Below are 15835 nucleotides of genomic sequence, written 5' to 3'. Positions count from 1 at the left end.
ACTCCTGAGCGACTGCTTACTTCAGACACCCGGCTTGACAACATCATAATACTTTGATGTATTTTCCAGTATGTCACTCCATTTTTAATTATGCTTCCAAATCTCTGAGTTTCCCTCGAGTTTGCTATAAATTGAGCTGTCAAGAACCATTTCCTCTGTGTTTGCAAAACTCTTCTGCAGGCAATATATATAAAAGGAGCCAGCACAATGAAATAAGGGATTTTGAACTGCAGACTTGCAACATGGCTGAGCTTTTAAGCCCCAGCAATCTTTTTTCCTCCTCCTTCCCATTTCTTCAACCATCATTGATAGAATATATATATCAGAGGAAAGAATGACAGGGCTCATCCTGTTATTACCATCACAAATCACACACTGTGGTGATTTGTCTGGTCATAAAGATCCTGTTGTGGTAAACATATACTGAAAAAATTCCATAACTAATATTCAACCTCTTCTAATAATAATAATAATAATAATAATAATACAGGTATTTATATACCACCTTTCTTGGTCTTTATTCAAGACTTTATTCAAGGCGGTTTACATAGGCAGGCTAATTTAAATCCCCGGAGGGATTTTAACAATTGAAAGAAGGCTCTATCTTTCAAGAGCCACAACAATTCAGATGTTTCATTCTGATCTGGCCTCCATCCTGGCCTCCATCCTCCCACGCTCAGAGCAGATGGAAATAGCTCGGCTCAGCTTGTCAGCTGCTTCAAGGTCACACAGTGCCGGTGGCCTCGAACTGGCGACCTTGTGGATGTTCTTCAGGCAAATGGAGGCTCTACCCTCTAGACCAGACCTCCTGCTCATCTATTGAAAGCCAAAAACCAAGACGTTTCAAGTCTGCTTCCATTTATACATATGCTACTCCACTGGTGTTCAGATAGGTTTATGGAATTGCACAGGACTCCCCCAGAAACAAATGTGGGCTAACATATGCTTTGCATGAGTCTTCAGAGCAAGATGTTGGGAATTGGCACATGAACCATAATCCCATTATGAAAATTAGTATTTTTAATGGTTGAACAGAGGTCCTGCTCCCAACTTCCCATTTGCAGCTGGCAAAAATGAAGGGACATTTTGGAAGCGACTGTTGTATAAACTCATTGGCAGTGGCAGCAACACTTTACCCTGTCCATTTTCTTTCACAGTTATCACTTAGTGTCACTCACAGAGGAGATTCTGGGGGAAAAATGGCAGCTGCCAATGGGTACTGCCGTTCCAGCCCCCCGAATCATCCACTGAACAAATCTACCACACTACAGAGGGAGAATTGCCGGGGGGGGGAGTCACCAGAGACTGGGGGGGCAGCCACCAGAGACTGCCCTTGGGCAGGACTACCACTCTGCCACTTCAAAATAAGCAGGGGCAATGTAATAAAGTAATCAAGAGCAACTCTCTTTCACCCCCAAACACACTTGATTCCCCCCAAATGTATACAGTTGGTGGAAATAGAGAAAAGGGAAAATACAATTATCAGGGGGCTGTATCTTACACATAAAAAAAGGTTTAAGAAGTTAATTTTATTTTAGAAAAGGAATTTATAAGCAGGGTGGGGGTCATTATAAGAGGTTTTTACAGTTTTGAATGATGTAGAAAAAGTGGCTGGAAAGAATTATTCGATCCCTCTTGACACAGAAAAAGCTTAGGATCATCCAACACATCTAATTTTCATGGTTCTTAAGAAGCAAAAGGGTACTTCTTCAGGCAGTGCATCAGAGCCTGATCACAGCCACAAGCTTAAATGGCTCTTTAACATTCATGAAGAGTCTATCTAGGGCTGTTAACTGCGACTATTAGCCATGATAGCATTTAGGTCTGTCAATGACTATTAGCCATGAGAGTTAATAACTGGAATGTCCATTTTGGGGGGAGTATACCTCTGCTTGGCAGATGCCGGGAACAAGTAGGGGACATCTGTCAGCATCACGCCCTACTTGTGCACTTTCCAAAGGTATCTAGCAGGCCGCTGTCAGAAACAGAACACATGGCAAAAATGGACCATTGGCCTGATTCCTTTTGGCAACCAAATACTCTAACAGACTTTGATCATGGTTTCCTCAAATAGCTACTTTTCTGAACTCTTTAGATCCTGGTTTGATCAATGAATGAGAATTATTTTAATGGGCCCCCGCATTGCCTTTTTGTCCAGTATTAATAGGAAACAACTTTTCCAATTAAAGATTGAAATGCTGATTTAACCTTTCTGCACTTATAGATTAGATATCTCGTACTACTTCTCTGTTACTGAAAGGTTCACATTCTGGGTGTAAAATGGAATATCTTACAGCACATCCTATAAATGTCTCCTCAGAAGTCAGCCCTAGTGTCCAATGGGGCTGACTCCCAGGAAATTGGGTACAAGACTGTAGCCGAAAAGCTAATTGTACACTGTAGGCCAGGAGTGGGCAAACATTTTGGCAAGAGGGCCACATAATTTCTCTGACACTGTCAGGGGCAGGGAAAAAAGTATTAATTTGCATTTAAAATTTGCATAAATTTACATAAATGAATACATTAAAGATGGAATTTAAATGAATCAATGAATTTTACTGAGCTTATTTATAATACACATGAGAAGCAAAATACAGGCATGTAGGATCACATGAGAACTATGAACTGTTTGCCGCATACCTCTAGCACAGTGAAAACATACAGACCAAGCCAGGCACACATGGAGACTTACGTTGTTCAGGGGCAAGGGGGGGAATTAAAAATAATGCCCGGGGAAAAGCAGAAAACACATGGAGACTATAAAACTCCTTGCTCTAACTTGGCCTGCAGCTCATGTCTGGCAGTCGCGACCAGCATTCTCAGGCCAGGATGGGCTCCAACAGTCTCTGACAGGCCAGAGGCTCGTTGGAGACTGGGGGTTCCCTGTCCCGGATTGGGAGTCCCCAAGGACTGCAAATGGCCTGCTGATCGGGTTTTGCCCACCCCTGGTCTTCACAGTGAACAATGCAGCTCCAAATCAGAATATGTAATAATCTGGAAATAGAGACTCAGGCTGAGATGTGAACGATCATGCAAGGTGCAGCTGTCAGGTTACTACACGCTGAAGAGAGAGGACATTTTTCTGAGCCTGAAACATGCTGTCATATTCTATAATCGTCGTTTTGTATTTTAATCAGTTGCATAGCTGCATATCTTACTTGAACAAGACTACCTTCATTTTCAAACTGGATTACATTTTATGTAATAATGTCCCAGTTGTCTGAGAGTGTGTCTGTAACTGTCTCCACCTCCTCCACCTGAACTGCTCACCAGCAGTAGCAGGAGAGGCACTGTCAGAAAGCATATATAGAAGGGAAGATTCAAGGTTGTGTTTGGGAAAACTCTGGCTTTCCCCTGGGAGAACTGCTCCTGCAAATAAGAAAGTAAAAGGTTCACACAATGCAGAGTTAAGGGCCATTGTAACAGCATCAACCAGCAGAGCAGTGGTTCCCAAACATTTTCAATGGGTGTCTTCCTTGACCCGCTGGGCCACTAGCTGTGGCTCCCCCTTAGGGCTACATTCCTATAAATTGTATAGGTTGGCAGGTTTTTCACGAGGATTCTGTGGTTCCTCTGGTTGGTTTCCTGGTTCCCTGGGGAGCCATGGCTCACAGTTTGGGAACCACTTCAGTAGACCAATCCACACACTTTCCTTTCTTCCCTATTTGCATGATTTAAAATTCCAAGCTCCAAACGGCAAGTGTGATATATAAGAAGGTGCCAAAAGAACTAAATGAAGGACGATGCTGACTGGGAACAAGAAAGGGAGGCTGGGACTGGTACCCAACCAACATCACTCAGCTATCGCCCATCTTTATGTCCACATTTATTTTACACATCCCCACTGTTTTGTCAGCAAATTACTAGTACTGCATATTTTTTGAAATCAAATTCCTGCTGCTTCTAATCATCCCTCCGAAATTTACAATGGAGCGCAGAAGACAAATACTGACTATCAGTTTGCAGCTGCAATGAAATTTGTACTGACAATGACCAGCAAAGGGACATTTGCACTGAATTGATCAGCACAGATGTTGCCTGTAACCCGCTTTCAATCGCAGCAAAGATGTCACTTATATTAAGGCAATGCTGAAATTAGCAGCACTTGTGAAACACAATGGAATGTGCTAGCACCACGCTGGGGGAAAATTGCCATTAGAAGCTGACATTTCTGCAGCAAGTTTTGTAAGTAACACTGTGAGCCCCTCTGAGACAGGGAACAATCTTCTTTTTCCTTTGCTATACAAGTTGCCGTATTACCTTTTCTGGTTGAAAAGGCATTAAATGAAATATTAAATATTGTCGCTTACATGGGTGTTTTGTTTGAATGACAGCATCAAACCAGATGTGATATTAAATGTGTTATCACTGCCACTGGGGTTTACTTTCACTTTCAAAATGTGGCTGTGCAGGGGCCTGATTCAGACTGGGATTGTGGTGCGGAGGAAGTGAGTCCTTAACCTTTTCGTTTCATCTCGTGTTCTTGCCACAAATTGACCCCCAAAGTAGCTAAGGGCTCCAAAGGTTGCTAAGGGCCCCCAAAGGGCCCCCAACGGTGCCACTTCCTGCAAAGGTAGAGAGAGGCAGTGCACAGGGGGCACAACATCTTGAAAAAGGGAAGCTCTGAGGAGGTCTTGAGTAACATTTCATTTCCCTGAATGCTCCCTTTTCATATAACAAGTGTTCAGTTCAGGGTGCAGCCAATGTTCCCTCTAATTCCCCCCTCCCCAGAGTGCGTGGAGCCCTAGGGTGGCTGAGTGGTTGCCATGGAGCGCTTGGCGATAACATCATCCAGAGTGCTGAGAAATAGTTTCCTGAAAGTTTAAAATTTGAAAGGCACTATAAAAGGAGTCAGGAAGAAGGAGCAAGATTTGGGACAGGGAGTTCCATCTGTTCACAAAAGTATTTAAAATATGTCAAGCAGTGTTTCACGTGTGTGTGGAGGGTAGGGCTGGCCCAAGACCTCCTGTTGGCTGAGGTACTATGCCAAATGCGCCCCCCTTGCCTGATTATGTGCCAGTCTTTGCTCCTCCCTCTCAATGTTCTTGCTCAGCACTCTCTTCCCCTCTGTCCCCTTCTTCCTTTTCTAATCCAGGGAGTGGAAAGAGAAGGAGGAGCGGCAAAGGCAAGTAGCTGAACAGAGACGAGTGCCCCACATCAATCTGCTGCCTGAGGTGATCACCTCAGCTGACCAGCTGGATATGCCAACCTGGTGGAGGGGCAGTTTGGATGAACTTTTACTCTCACACAATCAAGTGGTGGTGGAAAGGTATGCCATGTTGTGTGTGCCCACGGTTATCCCCCACTGAGAGGAATAGGGAAAGTATTGCCCAAACCGGCCTCTTCTTATGTTAAAGACCTTTCTGGAAAGCTCTTGCTTCCACTTTAAGGGGCAGTTCAGTGGAATCGCCTCCTGTCAATTAGGTGACAGCTGGACAGTGTGGCAGGCGTGGGAAGTTAGGGCCCACACTCCTCTGCCACAAAATTACGATGGGCCAGTGGCTATATCATCTAAAGTAGCTCAAGGTGTAATAGTTATGTATGTAGTCAAGAAATTGTATATTGTATTAGTTATTGGGTGCAACTTTTATAAACATAAAGTTGATAAGAGAAGAAAGAACTTCTAGCCATCAGTGATTAAAAGAAAAGAAAAGTTATCTGCTATTCAGTTCTGCTCCCTAAATCAATTCTGACTGCCGGTATTATTTGTAGTGTGCAGAAGGATACAGAAGTATTTTTGGGACAGTGAGTAACACTCATATCTCCCTCCACACTGTCACTGGATTATTTTTATGTTCATATTAGCCTTGACTACTGAAAGATCAATTTATAGGTCTTTCACCTGCACTTCCAGACAGACTCATCGTTCACACATTAGAAGGTTTAAAAAAAATCTTCAGAAATGCTTGTGTCTGGCCATAAATTAAAACGTCTTCCTTTTGAGGCCTGGTGTCTCTCTTTCTCTCCTTAAAAAAAATATTGATCAGGAGCAGGAATGCTAGATTGATTTCTCACTTCTCTTATTCCCTAGATTTGCAAAAAAAGAAAAGAAAAGAAAGAAATCCTCCTGTTTCCTTGGAGACTGAGGTACACTTCAAACAGCCAGCAAATGTGCAGGTACATCTGTTTCTAGTCTTTACCCCTTGAGATTGCAAGTGTGGAATGGCATGGGTAAATACTTCTGCATGAAGAGAAGTTGCCTGCATACAGAAAACTAACAGGTCAAGTAGAAGGCTAAGCTAGGGCCTTACTCTCAGGCATCTACCTTTCTATGTGCGATGGAATTTTATTTGTACAGAGAAAAACTGAATCATATTAGTCCCTCCCCACTGCAGTCTGAAGCATTTGACTCCAGAAACAGAAGTACCGTCTTATCTGTGTGAGTGGGGTTGGATAGACTGATCTTGAAAATAGCTACGCCTGAAGCTCTCACTTTATTGCTAGCACATCTCTTCTCCTCCAGCTGAGCAGATGTACACAGAGGCATAGTGTGCAAGGAAAGATAGATGCAAGACCTCTGAAAACTTCCTATATAAGAAGAGAGAATCTGGTAGGGCACAGGCCCAGTTCAACTATTCGTTCCCTTTCCAACCAGGATGCAGAAAAAACACATGCAGATGTGTTCACACAGAAAGATGCATGGTGGGGTGGAGGCCTTGTTCCCCCAATACACAATGCACGACACCTGAACCAGGCCAAGGAACTTGAAGAATGTACCTCCATCTGGAACATACATCTGCAGCATTTATGTGCTTATTTTATTTTACTTAACATGTTATTTCAAAACTCCCAGTTTTTCATACACAAGGAGTCTTTAACGCAAAGGAGCATTAAACAAAAATTAGTCCCCAAACCACAATCTGAAATGGTGCAACGGATGAATTGCATGACAATGTTCTGATGATTTGTTCCTGCTTTTCGAAAAGGGGCAACCAACGGACACTGGCACTTCATAGCACAATGAACAAAATCTCAGCATTCTCTGCAGAACTGAAAATGAGACAACAGCAGGAGTGAGGGAGAGTCCAAAATTTGATGGCAAACCCACCCACCCAAATGTCAAAACAAACAAACAGAAAACCCATAGAACTCCTGCTGGAAAAGAGAATGCCTTGCTCGTAATTGGCGAACTGAAAGACCAGTATGTTGATTTCATCTAACACCCAAAGAGCTGTGTTGCTCACTGGCAGCATCATAGAAAACTCCCATGATACTGAAATTAATTATGCCCACTGAGAGTGGTTTTGGATGCGAGTTGGACTTCTCTTTCCCATGCTTTATTACATCAAAGATAGACAGAACATTTATAGAATGGTGGAGCCAATTTGAAAGTGGGCTCCCTGCCTTCCATTCAAATGTACTTTTCCCTCTCAAGCCCGAAGTTTCACTCTACAACTTTACAGAGTGATAGTAGCTAGCTCCTACATCTCACTGGGGCACACCATCTCCAGAGCTGTTTTGCAACTTTTTAACTTTGCGTGTGTGTGTAAAAATAAGGAAACAAATTAATGAATAAACATACATGTATTAAAACAAAGGAATGTACAGTTAATTACCTGAAACTTGAAGAGAAGGGCATGACTATTGGCTGAACCAATGCTTGGTGCGCTAGCATGAACATTAGTTACATGCACTGCAAAAATGGAGGGGTGCTGGATTTACACTGAGGGATAAAAATCCCATTGCAACTTCTGTTTTAATGTTAGGTCTGTCTTTGCTCCGCTGGCAGCCCGATCCTTTCCCCTACCAGTCTATGCGATCCAGCAGGCCCAACATACTGTATTCTCTGGTTGAGGAGGGGGAAATCAGATGACCTGGGAGAGGTAATTACAATAATAATATTTTTTTACTCACCTCCCTAAAAGCCACCTGGCTGCCAATGGGTTTCCTCACACCTACCCCAGCTATTTAGCTGGTGTAAGTCTGCCAAGTCTCAGGGGATGTGTTGGGCCAGGAAAAGAGGGATAGGATCCCAGCGTGCGTGTCTACTGCCAAGATTCATCCCTCCCACCCTTGAACTAACCCCTGCCCGCCCTGCTCTCTACCCCAATCCTCCCCAAACTGACAACAAACCACTTCCACCACAATCTATCTGTCCAGTGTAGCCTGGGTAAGCCATTGGTGTGAACATGGGGCCTCCAGTTGTTTCCACTGATGGTCCCATAGTGCATGACAGTGGCGTGCCTTTGGTGGCACTGGAACAGGGCTTAGGGCAGCCGATTATGAGGTCTGCTTCCATAAGTTCCCATTAGGATTGGGACAATAGCATCTAAAATGGAGCCAACCATCCTTCCCTACAGAGGGAAATGTGTGTGTTGCACATGCCCACATGGAGATGGAGTTGCTAGGTTTCAAGGTTCAGGCTCAGCGTTGGTTGTTCTATATAAATGTGTTCAAAACAAGAACTTCTGCTTTAACAGGACGTCTGCTTTCACCCACAAAGTATTCAAAGCTCCGCCTACAGATTTTCTCCCACGGGGAAATCTGTGTGTTGCATAGGCCCCACAGGGAAGGGAGGAGCTCAGCTAAAACAAACATGGGAAACTAAACCTGAATTAACTTCTTCAAGCACGGCAGATATTACATTCGTCTGTTCTTAAGAACAGCCATAAAATTGGAACACACATCCTCTGGTGGGCAAAGAACTTCTCCTAAGGCTTCAGAGAGAGAAGTGAGGGGTAAAGTCCTTCTACACTATGTAGTTGTTTTGTAATTTCAGAGCCAAGAGGTGTTTTAAAAAAAAAAAAATCGTACGCAAACAAGGGCTTAGAGCTAGAGGTGGGAGAAAAGTTTTATTTTTTCACAGATTTTGGTATTTTCAAAGTTAGAAGTGCAGAAAGTGGTGTTAACCTGTTTTTATTTCATTATCACCTTTTTTGTGACCTCTTTACTTATAGCTCAACAATAACATCTGCGTATCACTGAACAGAAATGGATTACACTTTTACAAGAGAAACATATCAAAATAAATGCATGCAACTCTGGCATGTTCAATACAGATGGCCAAACTAACTCTCAGCATAAATACTGACAAATAAATAGACTCGGAACTTTTCTCTACCATGTTCTCACTTCAGGTCTCATACAGCATGATGGAAATTACGATTCTCCAACCAGAGTTCAAAAGCTGCACTCACCTCGACAAAGATGAAGCACGGGAGGATGGAGTAACTTCTCTGCGTGTTGTTCCCCAAAGCCATGTCTCATCACACCTCTTGAGGTTAGAATGTCAGAAGTTGTTCAAAGCTGAGCAAAAGAAAAACCGTAATTATTTAAGGTGTTAAGAAGCTGAAATCGCCCACTTAATATTGCCAGAAGATGTACACCAACAGTATGGTATGGTTTTTATCAGGTGAGAAAACAGATGTAAAAATTTAAGAATCTCCAACATGTAGGATATTAGCCTGTCTTACAGCCCAATTCCATACTTGGCATACCAGCTTACAACCAGTGCGCACCATTACAAACGTGTCATAAAGCACATTTGCAAGGGTTAGTGCCAACTGAGCACCGGAGCTGGCCCAGCACGAGCCTGCACTGGACCAGCACTGATCCTGGGAGGCTGGCGTTCCACTGCATGGCAGTTGCCCAGACCACCAGGCAGTGGAGAGTTGAGTGGGGTGTGGGGGGAGGTGTTCCAGGGTGGGGTTTGGTGGGGGAGGGCAGGGAGGAGGCATGGTGGGGGAGGAAGAGGGGCAGGGCTCCACCAGAATCTGAGCCCTGTATTGGGCCACATGGCCTGACACAGGACTCTTTGATTCTGTACCAGCTCCAGAGCTGCCACAGAATTGAGTAACACTATTGTGGGGCTACTTCCCTTACTTGGGGGAAGGGTACAAAAGTCCCTTTCTCCCGAGCAGCCAGAGGTGGTGGCGGCTGCCCGGGGTGCAATGGATACCGCAGCAGCCATTTTTGGCGCTGCTGCAGCCCCTCGCTCCAGACAGCTCAAGAGCTCCACCTGTCCCGCCCCCCCACCCGGCTTCCTGCCTTTCCATGCCTCCTTCCCATCCTTCCCCACCTCCCCCACCCTGGAACGCCTCCTCCCCACCTCCCCCCACTCAACTCTCCACTGCCTGGTGGTCTGGGCAACTGCCATGCATTGGATTGGGCTGTTAGTAAGCACTGAGCCAGACCACTGGCCCACCTCTCCCAGTGCTATCTAATGTGGACTTTTCCTAGCCCTGCTATCAGAGATCCTTCTAAGTGGAGATGCAAGTAATTAAACTTGGAACACTTACAAAGCATGCCTTCTGCTGAGCTATGGCCAATCCTTTCATGCCCCTGTGCAGAGTCCTTGTCCATGCACAGGAAACTGAACACCCTGATAAGCACTCATTCAAAGGCATTCTGATTGGCCATTTATGACCCACTCTGAACTTCCCAGACCACCAACTGCAGTTTCTCAAAGCACAAAACTCCCAGTAAGCTAACATTGCCAACATTTTTATTCAGTGGTGTTCCTGTACTTTTAATTACTGCCTGATATATACGTATTAAGCAGATGGAGTATTTTGAGGAGTGGAGATGAAGTGATAGGAAAATATTTGCCTGCTAAAATTCTGCACAGCAGGCAGGCAGTGGTAAAAGGCACAGGAACATGCCAAGAAAAAGGTTGGCAACCTTATTTGTATGTCATGTGAGATCCAGCCGCCAAGTTCTTCGTGTCTATATGGAAAGCTAAGATTTATTTTGTGAAGAAGTTCAAACTCTGCCAGTCAGTTTGGCACAGTGCTGACCCTGTGCTGACAATTCAACCCTTAAAATGAATTGTTACAGTAATGACCTTGCATCTGGCTACCACAAGGCAATAACTAACACTGTGTAGATGAAAACAAAATTGCCAGGATTCATCAGGGAACCATTTCCCAAAAAGACATCAGAGGCAATAATGGAAGGTGGCTGACTTCCAAAAAGCCAAAAAAAAAAAAAAAAAAAAAGGATTTTGAATTCTTTGCCATTGTAAATACTTGTACATGTTCGGGTACAGAGGAAACACTTTTATCCTTCCACCTGAATATCACCTTTAATGAGCAATGCCAAAAGCAGTGCCAGGCCAAGACCTTTCAGCACCTGAGGCAGCATCCCAAATGCTGCCTTTCCTTACCAGATGATATGTTAAACACTGATAGGATCCAGCACTGTAGCCCATGGCCCTCCCTTCTTCCACATTTCCATTTTGTCCTCCTTTTCCTTTTCTAATCCAGGGAGTGGGAGGATCAGTGTTGATGAGCAAGTAAACAGAAGTGGCTGCCCCCTGCCAGTCCATGGCCTGAGGCAACAGCTTCAGTTGGTCTCATGGATGGGCCGGCCCTGCCTACAGTTTTCCTTGAAATAAAGAGGAGAATGGGATTACAGGTTGAGTATTCCTTATCCAGACTGCTTGGTGTTCGATGGACAGGAAGGTGCCTGGATTTCAGAATAATTGTATAAATGAGAAATGCATCCTCTTGCTCTTTTCACGGTTACCTGCTGGCCTCTTTGTGTCTGCTGGCCTCTTTGACATTTTTCAACAGTGTCTGTACAGCAGCAGTTCTCAAACTCTCAGGGAGAGTTTGAGCTGCAGTAAATGCACATGGGGGGGGAAGGCAACAACACAATCCACTGGATCGCGCCCCTTCAGAAGGGCGCAGGGGCTTGCTGCCGCTTACCAGAGCCTGCAACAGCCACCCAGGAGTGCAGAGAGCCCCCAGTGCCAGCCTCAGCAGGGCTTCCCAAACTGTGGAGACCCTCAAAATCGTGATCATGACCACTTTCAGTTTTGCATTCGCAAAACCGGAAGTGGTTGCGATCGCGGTTTTTACTGACTCTGAAGTATGGGGAGCCCTGTGGAGGCTGACGCGGGGGCTCCCCACACCCCCAGAAGGCTACTGCAGGCTCTGGTAAGTGGCAGCAAGCCCCTGAACCCCTCCAAAGCGCTGCAATCCAGTGGATAACATCGTTGCCTTCCCCCCTCCCTGCCCCTTAAGGGGGCAGAGGTCAGGGCTCTCTGGCTGGGGTGTGATGACACCCCAGTTTGAGACCCATTGCTGTAAATGGACACACTACAGAGCAGAGAGGAGAACTTAAAGCCTGTACCTGCACTGTACATGGGAATGAGCACAAGACTTTCTAGTGTTCATGCTACAGAAAGTTGTTTTTTTTTTAAGTCTTGGACAAAAAAGACTTCTTTTCAGAATAGTTTGTATTTCAGATGTCTGGATAAGGGGTAATCTACCTGTACTAAATTCTCTACTTCTAGTTAGCTGAAGAGATGTTTGCATCAAACTTTTGTTAGGTTTCCTTAATCATCGAATATTATAGCACCTCAAATGTGGCATACTATAGCCCAATCATTCTCAAAACTCTTGCACTAGGACTATCAATGAATTAAGGAACTCAAGTTGCTGAATCAATAGCCATTTCATTAATTAATGAATTATAAATTAAAAACATATTTGCCTCCACTTCTCCTGTTCCTCCTTCCTAATGGCATCACTATGGGCTGTAGGGACTGTGGACTGCACCAGGTGACACCCTTGGGGGGGGGGAGGTGACATCATTACTGGCCAAAATGTGAAAAATGTTGGTATTTTTAAATAATACCATTATATATCATTTGAAGGGTAATTTAATGCAAAATGCAATGAAACAAACCAAGATGAAATATCTGTATTCTATCAAATGTTATAGCCCAATAACCAGAAAAGGAAAACACAACTGCCTTGTATAACAAAAAGTGGCCTCTTCATGTTTGGGCCTCTTCAGCCTAGAAAAGAGGCACCTGAGGGGGGACATGATTGAGACATACAAAATTATGCAGGGGCTGGATAGAGTGGATAGAGAGACCTCTTTACACTCTCACATAACACCAGAACCAGGGGACATCCACTAAAATGGAGTGTTGGGAGAGTTAGAACAGACAAAAGAAAATATTTCTGTACTCAGTGTGTCATTATTCTGTGGAACTCCTTATCACAGGAAGCAATGATGGCATCTTGCCTAGATGCCTTTAGGAGGGGATTGGACAAATGTCTGGAGGAAAAGTTCATCATGGGTTACAATTCATGGTAGTTTTGTGCAAGGTAGAGGTAGGCTGCCTCTGATTGCCAGATACAGGGGAGGGCACCAGGACACAGGTTGTTTCTGTTGTCTAGTGTGTTCCCTGAAGCATTTGGTGGGCCACTGTGAGATACACGATCGACATGATACACGCGTTCGACACGGTCCCTCACCAAAGGCTACTGAAAAAACTCTACAATCAGGGAATTAGAGGGCAGGTCCTCTCCTGGATTGAGAACTGGTTGTAGACCAGGAAACAAAGAGTGGGTGCCAATGGGCAATTTTCACAATGGAGAGAAGTGAAAAGCGGTGTGCCCCAAGGATCTGTCCTGGGACCGGTGCTTTTCAACCTGTTCATAAATGACCTGGAGACAGGGGTGAGCAGTGAGGTGGCAAAGTTTGCAGACAACACCAAACTTTTCCAAGTGGTGAAGACCAGAAGTGATTGTGAGGAGCTCCAGAAGGATCTCTCCAAACTGGCAGCAGGCAGCAAAATGGCAGATGCGTTTCAATGTAAGTAAGTGTAAAGTCATGCACATTGGGGCAACAAATCAAGACTTCACATATAGGCTGATGGGTTCTGAGCTGTCTGTGACAGATCAGGAGAGAGATCTTGGGGTGGTGGTGGACAGGTCGATGAAAGTGTCGCCCCAATGTGCAGCGGCAGTAAAGAAGGCCAATTCTATGCTTGGGATCATTAGAAAAGGTATTGAGAACAAAATGGCTAATATTATAATGCTGTTGTACAAATCAATGGTAAGGCCACACCTGGAGTATTGTGTCCAGTTCTGGTCGCCACATCTCAAAAAGGACATAGTGGAAATGGAAAAGGTGCAAAAGAGAGTGACTAAGACGATTACTGGGCTGGGGCACCTTCCTTATGAGGAAAGGCTACGGCGTTTGGGCCTCTTCAGCCTGGAAAAGAGATGCCTGAGGGGGACATGATTGAGACGTACAAAATTATGCATGGGAAGGATAAAGTGGATAGAGAGATGCTCTTTACACTCTCACATAACACCAGAACCAGGGGACATCCACTAAAATGGAGTGTTGGGAGAGTTAGAACAGACAAATGAAAATATTTCTTTACTCAGCGTGTGGTCAGTCTGTGGAACTCTTTGCCACAGGATGTGGTGACGGCATCTGGCCTGGATGCCTTTAAAAGGGGATTGGACAAGTTTCTGGAGGAAAAATCCATTATGGGTTACAAGCCATGATGTGTATGTGCAACCTCCTGATTTTAGAAATAGGCTATGTCAGAATGCCAGATGCAAGGGAGGGCACCAGGATGCAGGTCTCTTGTTATCTGGTGTGTTCCCTTCGGCATTTGGTGGGCCGCTGTGAGATACAGGAAGCTGGACTAGATGGGCCTATGGCCTGATCCAGTGGGGCTGTTCTTATGTTCTTATGTACAGGAAGCTGGACTAGATGGGCCTTTGGCCTGATCCAACGGGGTTCTTCTTATGTTCTTATGTGGATTTCCTTAACTCAGAACTGACCAATGAGACTGATTGTTCTGAGAGCCACTAAAGTGTTATGAAGACACAACAGGGAACCAATAAGGTGTTAGCATCATCACCAACCATCACTGTCTATTTTCCAGCTTATGGCTTTTGGGGGGTGGGATGAGAGCTTTTGGAGAAGTTGCGGTTCAGTTGATGGTTGGTGGTGATGCTGAAGGGCTTTCGGCTGCTGTATTGAATTTTGGGCTGGGTGGTTATATTTTTAATTGCATTTGTGTGCTTTCCCCCCTTTCATTGTTATTTTATTACAAATGTTGTCAGCCATCATGAATATTTAGTGTGAGAGACAGGTGGGATGTAAATGAATAAAATAATAAAAGCCCATCAGTTATAAGCTACAGCAGAACAAAAGCAAGAAGCCTTCTGCTTGTCTTATTCCTTTCCAAGGCAGAATAAGAAGCACCTTCTTTTGCCTCAAGCCCTACCAAATGTGCCTCACTGACGCACTGTCTCTGGGGAAGATTCTCTCAGCAGTACCTGGCAGGTCTCTGCTCTCCAAGCTACACTGATGAGCCAGGCTATGTGATTGAGATAACACTGCACAATACAAAACCCACAATCCCTCACCCCCCCCCCCACTCCACAAGACAACCACAAAGAGACATCTGCAGTTTCATTATCTAAGCCAAATATTTGGCAATCCTTTTCCTGAAACAGAAGGGCTGCCTTAGGGAAGGAGAAGCTTCTCCAGTCTGTTCCGAATAATCTCCCTAACAGGTCACTGGCACCGAGCACCAGTTAAACTGTTTCATTACTCTCCTAATTGTAAGGGAAGAGACTCAAGGAAAAATGGAAACCTGGCCTTGACAGTCTTCATGTCGTGAGTGACAGCGGATGGGAAGGTGGTGGCAATGACTTTCTGCAAAGCTTGCTAGTACTAACTTGTGTTGCAGTCAGCAGTGACTTGCACAGCCAGATTTCATTCAGGCTTTTTTGGCAGGAACCATGTGTCAATGTGTCAAATGCACTTAGCAAGGCCTCACTGCAGATCATTATTTTGATATATGCTACTAGTACCATAAGCGCCCTTGACAAACAATATGGTTGCTTGTATTTGTTTCTTTCCGTACTGTTGCCTGACAGGAGGCTTTTTCTAGTCATAAGAACATAAGAACAGCCCCACTAGATCAGGCCATAGGCCCATCTAGTCCAGCTCCCTGTATCTCACAGTAGACCACCAAATGCCCCAGGGAGCACACAAGATAAGAGACCCACCTCCTGGTGCCCTCCCTTGCATCTGGCATTCTGAAGTAACCCTCTTCTAAAATCAGGAG

At 44.7% G+C, this 15835-nt stretch overlaps 1 protein-coding gene across 2 annotated transcripts in view; it reads right to left on the bottom strand.

The window, feature by feature from the left end:
• The window catches only part of PLPPR1 (phospholipid phosphatase related 1), a 141036-nt gene that overhangs the window by 51908 nt on the left and 73293 nt on the right, over positions 1-15835 (bottom strand). For both annotated transcript variants that reach the window (XM_066614042.1, XM_066614043.1), the window contains exon 2: positions 9138-9246. In XM_066614042.1, the coding sequence (XP_066470139.1) occupies positions 9138-9200 (63 nt within the window). In that variant the 5' untranslated portion in view covers positions 9201-9246. The remainder of the gene's footprint in view (positions 1-9137; positions 9247-15835) is intronic.

The sequence above is a fragment of the Tiliqua scincoides genome, chromosome 2, assembly GCF_035046505.1.
Source record: "Tiliqua scincoides isolate rTilSci1 chromosome 2, rTilSci1.hap2, whole genome shotgun sequence".
In the NCBI taxonomy this organism is placed as follows: domain Eukaryota; kingdom Metazoa; phylum Chordata; class Lepidosauria; order Squamata; family Scincidae; genus Tiliqua; species Tiliqua scincoides.
The sequence above is the reverse complement of the archived record's forward strand: the minus strand, read 5'-3'. Positions and strand labels throughout refer to the sequence as shown.